This window comes from Ochlerotatus camptorhynchus, unplaced genomic scaffold (assembly GCF_037179485.1).
Source record: "Ochlerotatus camptorhynchus isolate MF236.1 unplaced genomic scaffold, CSIRO-AGI_Acam_v1.1 ptg000400l, whole genome shotgun sequence".
In the NCBI taxonomy this organism is placed as follows: domain Eukaryota; kingdom Metazoa; phylum Arthropoda; class Insecta; order Diptera; family Culicidae; genus Ochlerotatus; species Ochlerotatus camptorhynchus.
Genome location: NW_027040886.1, coordinates 137872 through 153950, shown reverse-complemented (window position 1 = coordinate 153950; position 16079 = coordinate 137872). Strand labels below are relative to the sequence as shown.

The following is a 16079-nucleotide window of genomic DNA, read 5'->3' as shown; positions in this document are numbered from 1 at the left end:
AGCAGTCGAAACCTGGTGTAGAAGCAAAACGGTGAAACAGTTAACTGAGCAAGGAAGGAATGAAAAATGTGATGAAGGCAAACATATAACTGGATGAAGATCAAGTAAAGAAGGTGAAGGTCATCAAGAATACAAAGCGGATATCGGATGGAAGAAGAAGATCAAAAGGAAAATTATGATGAAGTAAAGGCGGAACGCAAAATTAAGTGCAAAAAGACGAAGAAGATCAAGAAGATAAAGTGGAGAATAGCAAAATGAAGAAGACGACACCGATGGAAATCCGGAGAAATCGTGAAGACGTGGAAAAGGAAATCAAAGCAATGGAATTAAAGAAGGATGAAGAAAGAAGATGATGAAGCAGTAAAGAAAATTATTTGAAGTATGGTGAGATGAAAGAAGAAGATAGTGAATGAAGAAGAATACCATTAAGCAACAAATGATCAGAAGTGAAGAAAATATAAGAAGATGACGCAGCCAATTCAGCAAGATGAAGGAGACCCGTCAACAAAATATCAAGATGGCGGATAACAAGAAACGGACGAAGGCTACGAACAAAAACGAAGATGATGAAGAAAGAAGATGAAGAAAAGATAGAAGAAGTAAAAGTGAAATTCATTGAGAAGAAGAAGTAAAAGAGATGCAATGTTATGATCAACGATGAACCAGAAGGAGACGAAACAAAGCTAAGTGCAATCAACCATCAACACTAACACTCACACCCACACATCATTACACAAAATTGAACCAGACATGAATGCATCTATTGATGTAAAATGTCTTAAATAAATACAAAAAAAAAAAAAAAAAATTATTATTATAGTCTTCGGTCATTCGTGACATGTCCGGGGATAATATTTGAACTCGTGACTTTGGCGTGAGAGTCGGAACCGTCCCCCAACTGTGTAGTACAGTAACCCCTCTGCTAATTTTTTGTATGTGATGATGCCCATAAACTAGTTATATACAGAAAATCAGCTCAATTGGTTGAAAGACGGTGGGTGGACGGTATCACCCACCACATATATGGAGGCGTTACTGTAATTTTTCCCAAACTATTCAATATATAGGATAAAAATATTTCACCCCCAGCTTGAGTCGATATATGATTGCAGTTAACGTTATTATTTTTCTTGCAGTTTCCAGCACTTGCAACGGGGGACTCAATATTTAAAACTACTACATCATCGATGGGTCTGGTGGGAGAAACAACCTGCTGGAACTTCTATTTTGCTAGAGCCATCCTTCGAACGATGGGCCACTAAACTGTTTTCTACCTTTTACGAAGCAATGAACGGTCTCATTTTCACAGCCACTTGTCAGAGCAGCATCTACACACATACAGAAAAACAGATATGTTCAATGCAAGAAACCATGGAACATAGGATTTTGCGAAGCCGGAAGGCACTGAAACTGTCAGATAGTGAAAGGCAAATACTAAAAGCTAGCACCAGCATGAATTTTAACGAAATCACAGAAATGCCCATCAAAGATAAGCATGCCGTAGGTAAAGCACCAGTAGCAAACATACCACTGCTGCCTGAATTCATTTATAGCATACATTCAGAACATAAACTGGAGGTCTGTCCAATAGAAATCCCTCGATTTTTATATAGTCTGGTCCCACGTGTCGTTAGTTCTGGAAGAAAGTATTAGTAAGTGAGGTATTTGTATGTTTTATGCATAGTTAATGCTAACACTATTTACTTCTAGTTGTGAAAGCCGTGAAGCAGCCTGGACTGCAATCCGACATGAGCATTGTGAATCTCTTGATGGTTTTCGACTGGTTGACAAGGCCCTTAAGCTGTCGTATCCCTCAACATTTGGATGGTCCAATATTGTTATTCCAGACAAGCAAACTCTTGTGTCAGATGCTGGAAAGTTAGCTGTGTTGGATTCGTTACTAACTAGGTTGAAAGCTCAGGGACATCGGGTATTGATTTATTCCCAGATGACGAAAATGATTGATTTATTGGAGGTAAGCCTTATAACTTTTCAGTTCCTTTTAAAATTTAATCATCACAACGCCTTTGCAGGAGTATATGTGGCATAGGAAACACCGATATATGAGGCTCGATGGTTCAAGTAAAATATCTGCACGAAGAGACATGGTGGCAGATTTCCAAAATCGGGCGGATATTTTCGTCTTTTTACTTTCGACCAGAGCCGGTGGTCTTGGAATTAATCTGACGGCTGCTGACACGGTGAGTGTTATACTGCCTATTATAACGTGTTTTGGTCAGTTTTGTGGCGTGATATTCAATACGCACAACAGACCCGTTCTCTTTGAAGGTTGAACTAAGAATCCTTTATTGAACGTCACTTGAAGTCGTTATGTATTTTACACTATACAGGGTGTTTGGTTCCGGGTTTTACATATTTTCAGGGTAGATAGGGCTCCTAAAGTTATGAAAAAATCCCCATGAAACATAGGGTCGGAAATTACTGCTAAGTGAGTTATTCAACATTTTATGTTATTTTTTTATTGCCAACTTTGGTTAGCTAATTTTTTTTATCCTATTGTGGATTTCTGATTTCAACATACCAAATGAAATATTCAAGTCTTACCTATCAATGCTCTTTAGAAAAGAACTCGATTAAAGTTAATTATCATACATTAAAATTGAAAAGTATGTTCACACTCAACGACAGTACGGTAATCTGCAGACGCGGATTGCCTTGAATAGTGTTTTTACCTTATTTACAAGTGAGGGCACGGTTATTAATTCCCACTGTACGTCGCGACGGATTCAGGGGCAAACGAGGAGTGAGCCCAACGCGGAAAACTTTCAATTTGATCATATAGTGAACGCTAATTTGATTCTAAAGTGTGGTGATTCTTCTTGCATCGGTGTGGCTGCAAAACAGCCATTTGCTTCTCGATAACACAAACGTCAACAAACTTGCAAGCAAACTGTAGGAACTTGCAAGCAAACTTTGGGAATAGCGTGTACGTAGTGAACTGATTTGTAGAAATTGATTTGAACAGACGGGTATTTAACTAGTGCGATCCCTTGTTTCGTCGCGAGTGTTAATTTGCTTGGAAAGTGACAACAAGAAGAGCTGCTGACTACCAAACACCTATCTTTACTTGCCCACCAGCCATGTCGCTGGATGTGGGCTTTCCCCCTCTACCGGGCGACCCTGGAGGAGGACCCTCTAACCTAATTGATGGATCACCCGCTGGTCCTACTCTGCCGTCTTTCATGGACCCACAAGGCCTGCACGGAGAGCTTGTTGTTCTCAGGATGGAAGCAGCATCGGACGCACAAAAACTTCCAGAACATCCCTTCCTAATCCGTGCTTCGATCGAGTCATGGATCAAAGGAAAAATCGACGGCGCTTCCTCTGAGGCCAGAGGAAAGTCATACGCACTCAAAGTACGTTCCAAATGGCAAATGGACCGGCTCCTTGAGATGACCCAACTACTCGATGGCACGGAAATAAAAATCACCAAGCATGTCAACCTCAATGCTGTTCGATGCGTGATTAGTTGTCAGGATATGGTGAAGGTAAAAGATGAGGAGGTTTTAGAGTACCTGAAAACACAAAACATCTCACAAATCCGGAGGATCACGAGGAAAGCAGCCAGCGGAAACGATCGAGTGAATACAGCTACAGTAATTCTCACTGTAAATAGTACTAGGGTCCCGGAATACATCGATGTCGGTTATCACCGATGCAAAACTCGACCTTATTACCCGGCACCGATGTTATGTTACCGTTGTTTCAGCTTTGGGCATACCAAATTGAGATGCCAACAGCCAACCCAAACTTGTGGACAATGCTCCCAGCAACATGCCATCGTCGAAGGTCTCCGATGCTTGAACCCTCCCTTCTGTCCTAGATGCAACACCAATAGCCATGCGATCGCAAGTCGAAGTTGTCCGGTTTACCAAACGGAAGATGCCATTCAACACATTAGGGTTGACAAGGGCATCCCCTACCCTGCCGCTAGGAAAATGTTTGTGGCGGCTACTGGAAATAAGTCCTTTGCCGGTGTGGCTAACGCTAGCAAGGACCAAGCGATTGTCGACTTATCCGCCAAACTCGACAATGTCACACGTGAACTCGCTGAGAAAGATCGCAAGATTGTGGCCCTGGAGCTAAAACTGAATGAAGGCTCAACCACCATTAACGTTAACGTCATCAACGAGCTGCGACAAGCAATCGTCGACCTTTGCATAGAACTACAAAGGAAAGATCATCGAATCGAGGCTCTAGAGGCAGCCCTTCGGAAAGGCAACAGACTAGAACTAACTAGAAAACATGGTACCATCGAAGACCTTGTTATCCAAGTACAACACCTCCAAGAAACCGTCGCGAAAAAAGATAGGGAGATCTTCGTGCTTCGCTCCGTAAACAGTACCAAGAAACCAGCTACCCCATCTGACGCACAAACACAAAGCAGAGATGATAAGCAACAACAGTTACCGAAAAACCCAGCAACAACAAAACCGCATCAGCTAGAATCTACGCAAACAACTCCGGATCAGCCAAAACTGGACTCAAAACAAAACAAAAAACTCTCTCAGAATACAGGAGCCAAAAAGAAATCAATCAGAAAACAGCATAGCATCGACCTCGTAACCAAACGAATCAAGGGAAATAACTCTACTCCGACCATCTCAGACTCAGAAGAAAACCACGAAGATATCACTGACTCCCCATCAGCATCCATGGACTTCACAGTCTCGTCTGATGATGATATGCGGGGCAGTCAGGATCCACTGATGGAATCATAAACCCAACTGCAATCCAGTCCTCCCCTACACCAGCGCAAAGAAAGCCGCATTCTTTTTCATATCAATGGACTCGTCACCCATTCGATACAGTGATGAAACTGAAGCTACTAAGGAGGACTCTAGTCAAAACCATGACCATACAACCAGCTCGCCAATCATTGTCTCTCGACCAAACACCCCTACCATACCAGATAAGGCCTCGGGCAGTCGGGGCCCTGTCAGTGCGGACGTCAATGTAGAACCGGAACTGGCAGACAACCCCCGGCACTCGTTGGTAAACTCTGGAAATCAAAACAAACGTTTTGTATCGACTTATCCGGTTGGATCGTGGGGAAGCAGTGGCCCCGTCGGTGCGGACGTCATTCAAGAACCGGAACCGGCGGACAACCCTCGGCTCCCTGCGAGGACCGGTAGAGGGACGGACAAGGGAGCTAGCTCCTATCCCCCTATGGACAGCGTGGGAATGAAGACATATTTAACTAAAACGAAAACCAGGCCTCAAGAGCCGACAACTCTGTCTTTGGCGGGTCGTATAACGGGACTTTACACTATTGAAAATCTGTTGACCCCCGGACAAGGGTCGAAAACGGAAGCAAGATCCCTTCCCCCTCAGCATTACGTGGAAAAGAAGCACGATGAGTCGATAACAAAAACCCCAATACTTGCCACAACAGCCCTAAGGAGATCACAACGAATTCCCGCTAGATCTGCATTACCCTCGAATGCACTCTCCAACGCAGCTGTTTATGATGCACTGCAACTAAATACACTAGGCACGAGGTGGGCTATCCTTTGCTCCGGAATCTACCACCATTAGGAAGACGCAAGCTTCTAGATCTAATCAACCAGGAGTGGCTGCACAACTCCCTGCCTCAGGATTGGAAGCACAGTCTCGTAGTCCCGATCCTCAAGCAAGGAAAGCAAGGCAGACAAGCTAGTGATTTCAGGCCGATCTCCCTCACAGCTGTGCCTCCAAAATCGTGGAAAGGATGGTAAATAGACGACTGATGAACTTTCTTGAATCCAGGGACCTACTTGACCACCGTCAACACACCTTTCGTCCAGGACACGGTACAAACACGTACTTCGCCACACTTGCCCAAGCCCTTGATGACGCTACCTCGAGCGGACACCACGTCGTACTGGCAGCTTTAGACATAGCAAAAGCATATAATAGAGCTTGGATGCCAGATGTCATCCGACAAATGGCTGATTGGGGCCTTGGCGGGCACCTGATGCATTTCGTGAAGAATTTCTTGGCAAACCGCACCTTTCAGGTACTTCTGGGAAACCACCGTTCCCCAACATTCCGAGAGGAGACTGGCGTACCACAGGGTTCGGTTATCGCGGTCACCCTTTTCTTAATTTGTATGAATGGAGTTTTCGTTAACCTTCCTAAGGAAATTTACATCTTTGTGTACGCTGACGACATTATCCTCCTGATCACTCACAAAACCATAAAGGCACTACGTAGAAAAATGGGCGCTGCCACAAGGGCAGTCTCCCTGTGGACATCACTTACTGGCTTCCAACTCTCAGCCGAAAAATGCACACTAGTGCACATCTGCTCTCACCATCATGCCGTCCTTAACACTCCCATCTGTATCAATGGTACAGCTATTCCCATCAGGAGGTCAGCCCGTATCCTCGGAGTTCGAATTGACCGATATTTGACCTTTTCTGCCCACTTTGACGAAGTCAAGAAAGCCTGCAAGACACGTCTTAATCTGCTACGATCCATCGCAGGTCGACACCCAGACAGTAACCGGCCCATTCGTCTTCGAGTTGCTAGAACAATTTTAGAATCACGTCTCCTTTATGGAATCGTAGTTACCTGTCTCGCTCGCGAACAACTTATTACGAAACTAGCCTCTACATACCACCAAGCAATCCGTATCTCATCCGGCCTACTACCATCCTCGCCTGCAATTGCAGCTTGCGTGGAAAGTGGAGTACTACCATTCAACCTTCTAGTTACTCAGACCATCTGTAACCGATCAATTAGTTTCGAGGAGAAGACAGCTGGCTCAGATGAAGGAGTTTTCCTCCTTACCGGGGCCAAACAACTCCTTTCAGCCACCGCCAATCTGGAGCTCCCCCCGGTGTCTAGCTTACATTGGTGTGGAACCAGAGATTGGAACCTGCCCGGGCCCATTATCGACTTGGCGATAAAGAAGAAGTTCAAGGCAGGATCCAACTCTACGGCACTTGTGAGATCCGTCGCGGAACTCCAGAGAACCATATACTGCAACCACACTATCCGTTACTCCGATGGATCGGTTTCCCGTGAAGGGGTTGTCATCGGCATCACGGGCCCCCAAATGTCCGTACTTCATCGACTTCCAGACCAGTACACTATATTCTCGGCAGAAGCGGTCTCTGCTTTTATTGCTGCTACCACTCCCTCAAACAAGCCGATTGCCGTATTCACGGACTCCGCAAGTGTAGTTTTAGCCCTCAACTCAGACTCTATTAAGCACTCATGGATCCAAGCCATTCAGCGATATGCCCCCAGAAACACTACATTTGTATGGATTCCGGGACATTGCGGCATTCGTGGTAATACGGAGGCGGATCATCTAGCGGCTTCTGGAAGACGAGCCCAACTGTTCACCAAGGAGGTTCCATCAGGGGACCTGAAAAAATGGGTTGCCAACAAAATCTGGGACTTATGGTCAGAAGAAGAAGTGAAGGCTGACACACGAAGATGGCAAGACCCCCCTGACCACCGAACTCAGGTTGTCCTGGCAAGACTCAGAACAGGCCATACCAGAGTCTCGCATAACTTTTCTGGGAGCGGCCCGTTCCGGAAATTATGTGAGCTCTGCCGCACCAACTGTTCAGTGGAACACATAATCTGCCACTGTACTCAATACGAAGGCTCACGAGTGCTGTACGGCATACCGGGCAGCATTAAGGACGCACTGAGTAACGACCCGACTAGAATCACAGCATTAATGGGCTTCCTCCGCGAGGCCGGCCTCTTCGACCAAATATGAAACCTGCCAAAAACCCGACCACCGCAATACAAATGGACTTTCTCTTATCACCCAACATCTCAAACCAAAGCAAGATCCTCAGCAACTTAACAACCAAAACTCCGAAGAAAGACAGCACATTGACAGCCTCAACTAGAGGAGGCCTCTTATAGACCTCCTAACATGATAAAAACGAAAAAAAAAAACTTTGTAACTAGATGAGGTCCCTTCTGGACACCACACTATCTTTTCAGAGACGAACCAGCCAACGGCTAAAAGTCTCTATAATAAAGAAATAAAAAAAAAAAAAAAAAAAAAGTTGAAAGTGCAAAAAAAAAAAAACTGGTGAAATTTCATACATTTTAGTGTTTTTAAGTTTAAAATTTTCATTTCTGTTTATTTAGTTGTTCTACAAAACATTCTCTATGCAGTTCTTTAGATTTGTGCCTTTGGTAGTAACCTTGTAGGCTCTATGGTTTCTTCGTAATTATTGATTTAAAGCAGCCATAAAAACTTGTGACGTTTTCTTAAAATGCGCTATAGTCACCCTATTCGTTCGTACGTTTGGCTGTTGCAGTGGCTACACTGAAAAAAAATTTCATATAGTTTCCATTGGGAACGCACATTATATTTTTTCAATAACAAAATAATGATTTTTATCTGGAATTCTCATAACATTCATATGATCACATGAATTCTATGTGATAAATCACATAAACTTCATTGGACACATAAGGTTCATGGGATGGTGCGATTCCCAATTATGAGATCACATGAAAGTTATGTGAAATTCTAATGAATATTTTCCATCGGAAATGTGATTTCTTTTTTAAGTGTACGCACATGAAAATTTGTTAGAATGTTATTGGAAGATTGCCGCAAAAGCTCAACGCAGATGTCGCCACTGCATGATGATGATAATGTTGACAGACTGCATATAAAATTCGTGAAAATTAGCAATAAATCATAATTTTCATCAAGCCTGCGTGAAATCCTTCCAATATAACATTCGAATTGAAGAAGAAAACGTTTTTACGATCAGACTGATGTGCAGCTTTGACTTTTCCAGGTGAACTTTCATAAGATATATTCATTTCATTTCACGGCTCCATCAATGCTGCATCGTAAATATGATGGTAAACAAAAGTAAATTGCTCAATTACTCAAAATAAAGATGATTTGTCATCTTGTTATCACTTTGAAGACCATCTAGCACCATTTTATAGTATGGTGCGTGTTGAGTAAATCAAGCTCCGGAGCGTTTTTCGTCAAAAATTGTGAGTATCAATATGTTTGCTTAAAAAAGGCCAAAATGAGCATTTATTGAATTTGGCGTCCCATACAACCAATTCTCTATTACCACTAGCATGATACAACCTTTCCTAAGCAAATTCACTTGATTTCCAGTTTCATCTTAGTGAAAATCGCACATATTAACCATTTTCTGGAAAATGCAGCTGCGCAGGAGGTAACCTCTCCCTGTGGGTGCAAACTTGTTATGCATAATTTGCCATGAAAACATCTCTGATCCATACCGAAATAATAACAAATAGTTTTCAAACACGTTTTCTTACACGATTCAAGCAAAAGTTTCCACGGGAAATTATTAGTTTTTCTTTATGGACCGATTTGCCCCAAAAAGCGTATGTTTTGCTTGGAAAATTTGAAAACTATCCTCCTTCTAGTAGTTCTCACTTCTTAATGTAGGTGGCAAAAGCTTGGAAAAGTTTCACTGCAAGACGCCAATTGTAAATGTTGAGCTAAATTCTTAACTTTCGATTACCGCACATCTCCTGCGCCGAAAGAAAACATAACTGCGGAGATGTTTCGCGGTATCGAATATTGCTCAGTCTCAGCAGAAACACAACGAGAGACACCGAATCGGCGAATTCTGAGAGCGGAATGGAGAGAAGTAGGTAGTGGTAATAAGTCGATGTCCCTTTTATTTCATAGCACTCGCAGCTCAGCTGCGGTGCTGTTTCGATGGAGGAGTGTGCAGCTCCGCTGCTTCTGTATACACACTTAGATTTTTTTACAGGAGTCAGTATTATTTTTACTGAATTATGAGTGGGGATGGGTGACATTCACTAGCCCGAGAATACCCTCCAGATGCTAGCCTCTTCACCAATCATACATCAGTACCAGAGCGTAAAATTATTGACTGCCTAGGCTGAGTGTGAAAGCACTGCACTATTCAATCCATTGCTCTGTGCAGACCGTTTGTACCAAACGGTAAAGGACGAGGCAATGAAAGAGCCAACAAAAACATTCAGTCACTCACGAGCAGGCGACGCACACCGTATGTATTTGAGTCATTTTTCCATAGGAAATGTACGCTCAGTCATTCAAAACAAATATTGGGTACCATCACGGCAAAATAAACGTGTTACCTGGGCTACTGACTGGGTGCTCGGCTGTCAGTGACTCGTTTACCTCTCAATCATTCAGACTCTCACGAGGCAGTGAATGATGAGGCAGATGGCAGTTCATATTCATATCAAAATGACTCAATGAACCTGACTGTTTTGCGCACTTATAAAGTCAAAAAATTTTACCGAGTTTTTGAAATGCGGTAAAATTAAAAAAAATCTGTGAAAAATTCAAAGTTGAGAAAATGTGTCCCTACAAAAATTTACAGACTTACTTCTGTTAACCCCGTGTAATGATGAAAAATGAAATTTGTCGATTTTATCTAAGGGGCTGTCCATAAACTACGTTGACAGTTTAGGGGGGGGGGGGGGGTTGACAATTATCCACGGCTCATACAAATTTTAAAAATTTTGTATGGACAATTGTCTACGCATGGGGAGGCCCCCCTCAATCCCAATTTACGAATAACAGTCATTTGAATTTTAACCAAGTTTTTCAGTAAACCAAAAATCCAGTAAAAAATACTGACTCCTGTAAAAAAGTTGGAAGGGTTGTATACTAGATACGACCGCAGGGTTGGCGTTGGATAACGTCTGTTATGTGTTGTACTTAATTGTGTATATTATATTTTAGGAATATTCCTAGTTTAGTTGCCCTGAAAAGGGCCGTTTTGTTGGGCTGATGTTGTTGACAATGATGGAACGGGCGACCTTGTTGGACGCTTATATAGTAGAACAGAAAATATCAGAGGTGTCAGATACTCGCATCTCGGTTGGAGAAAGTATAAGAATATAAAAAAAAATCAATCGATTTTCACTATCTTTAGACAATGGTTTACTTTTAACCATTTTTCAATAGTTTACAGAATGAAATCAATAGTTTTGAAAAATTCAGCAAATTGCTAGAAATATTTCCAATCGATTGATGCCATTATCTCGTAAATCTATCGAGAGACGCTTGAGTTATTATCGTTCAAAATCTTTTAATTTTTCGTAACGCATCCAAAATGACTGTTTTCAATTTTGTACCCCCGTATGTTGCCGAAAGACGTTATCCAACGTCAAAAATCTAAGTGTGTATACAGAAACAGCGAAGCTGCACACTCCTCCATCGAAACAACTGAGCTGCGAGTGCTATGAAATAAAAGGGACATCTCAGAATTCGCTGATTCGGTGTCTCTCGTTGTGTGTTCTGTTGAGACTGAGCAATATTCGATACCGCGAAACATCTCCGCAGTTATGTTTTTTTTCGGCGCAGGAGATGTCTTCTTCTTCTTCTTCTTCTTCTTCTTCTTCTTCTTCTTCTTCTTCTTCTTCTTCTTCTTCGCATTTCAAGCTTATTGCATATCGCATATTAGCTTATTGCGTGCTCTCAACTTAGTGTTCTAGATGCACTTCCACAGTTATTAATTGAGAGCTTTCGATGCCTGTACCATTTTTGCATTGGTATAATTGTGTGGCAAAGTCCAATCATAGAAGTATGGCCCAGGGAAGTCGAGAAATTTTCCAACCCTAAAAAAATTCCTAGACCGGACCGGGAATTGAACCCAGCCACCTCCAGCATGGTCTTGCTTTGTAGCTGCGCCTTTACCGACTGAGCTAAGGAAGGCGCAGGAGATGTGCGGTAATCGAAAGCTAAGAATGTAGCTCAACATTTACAATAACATTCTACCAAATTTTCATGTGCGTAGTCCAGTGCAACAGCCGAACGTACGAACGAATAGGGTGACCATAGCACATTTTAAGAAAAAATCACATGTTTTTATGGCTGTTTTAAATCAATAATTACGAAGAAACCATAAAGCCCTACAAGTTACTACCAAAGGCACAAATCTAAGGAAGTGCATGGAGAATGTTTTGTAGAACAACTAAATTAACAGTAATGAAAAATTTAAACTTAAAGACTCTAAAATGTATGAAACTTCACCAGTTTTTTTGGTACTTTCAACATACTTTTCAATTTTAATGTAATTAACTTTAATCGAGTTCTTTTCTAAAGAGCGTTGATAGGTAAGACTTGAATATTTTATTTGGTATATTGAAATCAGAAATCCACAATAAGATTAAAAAATATAGCTAACCAAAGTTGGCAATAAAAAAAAACATAAAATGTTGAATAACTCACTTAGCAGTCATTTCCAACCCTATTTTTCATGGGGATTTTTTCATAACTTTAGGAGCCCTATCTACCCTGAAAATATGTAAAACCCGGAACCTAACACCCTGTATACTCGATCATTGGTGATCGAAATTGAAGAGAGAGAGAAAGAGAATCGGAGAAGGCTTGTAAGAATGCTTGCCTGGCGTGTTCGCGCCACTTGTGACTTGTAAACGGGCATAATGTAATTCGACCTCGTTTGCCTTTTTGTTCAAGAATTGCTTAATATGATTTGTGCGGCTCATCATCATGCGTGCATTGCGTTGCTCAAATAGGTTCGATAACTGCGAAGGGTCTGAAAAACGACGTCAGCTAGAATAGCAAACGATTTATGGAAAGTAATTGATGAAGTGCAAACATGTGTGATGCACATGTTACACCATCTCCCTACGGGAAACTGATTTAATGTAAAGGAAATTATGAAGTCAAAATATGCCTCTTACAACATTTGTTAAAGTATTTCGCTTTATGACTATTATTATTTTTGAAGATTTCATTATACCATCCCCCTGAGAGAGCGTTTATCTTTATTTAAATTTCAGTAATCTGGATTTATGAACTGTTAGTTGCTTTTTGTTATTATTTATGCTAGTAGCATTTGAAAAGTTTACATCTATTACCTTATATGGTCCTTCGTTAACTTGATCTAGTTTATTTCTGTTTTCCAATAGGTCTAAATACAATGTCGTCTATGTTGATTTCTATCGGAGTAATTGCTCTTTTCAGGTTTTTCGTACGTTTATCTTTAATTTTATGAATAGCGTCTAATTCACTTGCATGTACTACTTGTAACTTAATTTCTCTATCGTAAGCATCATAATTATTTATTTATTTATTTATTTATTTATTTATTTTTATTTAATACATCCATCTGACAATAAGTCTTAATGAACCAGAAGCCATAACAAATACTAAATGTATCTGGAGTTAATAATACGTCTCTGGAATTGAGCAGCAGGTTCCCCAAACTCGAACAACTCTTCAACTGTAGAAAACGTGCGAATCATACTCGTAACAGGTTCATGTTGTCCAAAAGAAGAGCGGTGTGAGTCTTGACGCAATAGGAACGTTGAGCGTAGAAATCTGCTTGGCGCACGAAAGTTCAAGCAAGAGAGTAAATGTGTAGAGTCAATTTCACCACTTAATAACTTCGCGACGAATGTTGTCTGTTGAATTTGTCGCCGTCGTTGTAACGTTTCCATGCTTAGCAAGCGACATCTCTCAGCATACGGAGGTAAGTTTAGTGGATCTCTCCAAGAAAGTTGTCTTAATGCTCGACGAATGAGTGTTTTTTGGATACGTTCTATTCTGATGTTCCAGGAAAGTTGGTAGGGAGTCCAAACAACAGATGCAGTCTCGATAATCGGACGAACGATATGGAGATATGGTTTTTGCGTTAATTTCAAACTGTTACATTTTCGTCCGTATAGTAATTAAAAAGGCGTATAGTTTTTTTTTTTTTTTTTTCCTTTTGGTTTGTTTTTTTCCGTCGATCTTGTTTTCCGTGCTGAGCACCAATGCTACCGACGTGCCAGGAAGGCAGCTCCCACACCTGGACCCTACCTATCGACCCATCAACTCATGAACCGGGGACCAACGGCTTTACTTCCCATCCGAAGGAAGGCGTGATCAGAGATGTTATGCCTCAGAACATCCCGGCAGCGCCGACTGGGATTGAACCCAGACCTGCTGGGGTGAGAGGTAATCACGCTTACCACTACACCACCGGCGCCGTAAAGGCGTATAGTCATGATCGTGGTTTGGTGTGGTATTATAGCAGAAGCTATAATAAGGAATCCAGTCATCCCAATCGCTATTTCTCTCGTTACAGAAAATTTTCAGGCATTCATTCAAACACCTGTGATTTCTTTCTAACGCGCCTATCGTTTGTGGGTGGTAAGCGGCGGAGCACGTGTGTTTGATGTTTAACATTTTACAAACTTCTTCAAAGACAGCTTTGAATTCTGTACCTTAATCTGTTTTAATGTTAGCCATCGGTTCGTAGACAAGCATACATTTTTCAACTACGGCTTTCGCCATGGTAGTTGCTGATTTATCAGTTATGGGCACTAGTATAATATATTTAGTGATATCGATTTCCATTTTCAGATAATGGAAAAGGTCCTACTGTATCTATTGATACAACGTCGAATGATATTATCGGTGTTGTCGTATGTATAATGTTTGTTCAATAAACATGAAGAACAAGACTTCACGAATTCTGATATCGTCCTTTCCATATCAGGCCAAGAGTACATGGCTTTAATCTTCTTATAGAGTCGATTAATGCCTAAATGTCCTCCTGTGGGTATATTATGGTATTGTTTTAATACTTCTTTGATTTCATTTACGTTTGATAATATTTTGGGTTTATCATAAACCAATACGGTAACATTCCGAAGAATATTGTTACGAACTTCTTTAAATAAATCCATTTCTGTAAGATTAAAAAGTTAATCGCTTTTTGATAAAGCTACTTGTTTGATTGTTCTCTTGTTCCTTTTATTATATTCATTTTTAGTAATGTCTTCGACTGAGGCCTCGCTTCAAATATTTGCTTTAGCATTTCTTTAACATCGTTTTTGATATTATGGTTGTACCCTAAGGTACATTTGTGTAATTTTTCTTTAATAATAAAAATATTAGTTTGTTTTTATATTGTTCGAATGATAATTTTGGTAATTCGAAGGCTTCGTGGTTGCTTATTGCTTCGGAGTTGATCAGGCTCCTGTGATGAAGAGTTAGACTTTGATTTATTTTCTTTAGTCATCGAGCGTGTAACGACGTACATATTTCTTAAAGAGTCGGAGTCTATTTGAATTCGAGAAAGGGCATTCGAGATGTTTGGGGGAAAGTTTTGGCGTGGTTTGGACTAGCAATTTCTCGATGGTTGAAAAGAACTAAAACTGAACGCATCTGCTCGATACAAGATTTATTTTACTAATAATTCAACTGACAAGGTTTCTCATTTAACAGGTAACGCAAATACAACATTGTATGTGTATACACTGAAATAAGTGGACTGTATTCTTCTTACTGAGCAATCATATACCCCCCGTTGGATCGTTAGAGTCAACATCCGGAAACAGACAGATCTTAGTCACTGCCCGTTTAAACTCGCTACTCGCCTTCTTGACGGTGACCACTCTCACCACCCTGTCCTCACCTGGATGTGTAGCAGTGATGCGGCCCAAATTTCACTGCTGTGGTGGAACGTTCTCCTCTCGCAGTAGCACCAAAGCACCTATTTTGATGTCCAGAACATCGCCCTTCCATTTCTGCCGTGTCTGCAGCGTGTGCAGGTAGTCAGCAGACCATCGCTTCCAAAAATGTTCTCTCATGTACTGCACATGTTGCCACCTTGACAGTCATCGTCCCAACCCAGCTTCAAACTCCATAGCTCTTGCATTATCAGTTTTGCGGTGGTCACCACCGGTCCTAGGAAACCCAGTGGGTCGAAAAGCTTGATAATTTCTGATAGAACCATCTTTTTGGTGAATCTGCCTCCATTCAGCTCCAGGTGTGGTACGTTGAAAGCGAAGTAGTCGTAATTACACGCAGAAAAATGGATTTTTGTTTCAGGGCCTAATGTATTTTGTTATTGATTCAAACATATTGTATCACTAGTTCAACGAAACATATTTTTGAATCAACAAAATGGTTTTTGGAATCAACAAACAGATTATTGACTCTACAACCGGTTTGTTGATTCAAAAATATTTTTCTTTGAACTAATCAAATAATATATTTGAATCAATACCAAAAATATATTAGGCCCTGAGCCAAAAATATATCCATTTGAATATAAAAATCATTTCTCTGTGTGTACGAT

The 16079-nt window shown here is 41.2% G+C and overlaps 1 protein-coding gene across 1 annotated transcript in view; it reads left to right on the top strand.

Annotated features, from left to right (window-relative positions):
- The first annotated feature begins 1101 nt into the window (after positions 1-1101).
- Positions 1102-16079, top strand: part of LOC135710672 (chromatin-remodeling ATPase INO80-like) — a 132046-nt gene continuing 117068 nt past the window's right edge. Inside the window, exons 1-3 of the mRNA XM_065233319.1 lie at positions 1102-1652; positions 1711-1975; positions 2034-2201. Of these exons, the coding sequence (XP_065089391.1) occupies positions 1288-1652; positions 1711-1975; positions 2034-2201 (798 nt within the window). The 5' untranslated portion in view covers positions 1102-1287. The remainder of the gene's footprint in view (positions 1653-1710; positions 1976-2033; positions 2202-16079) is intronic.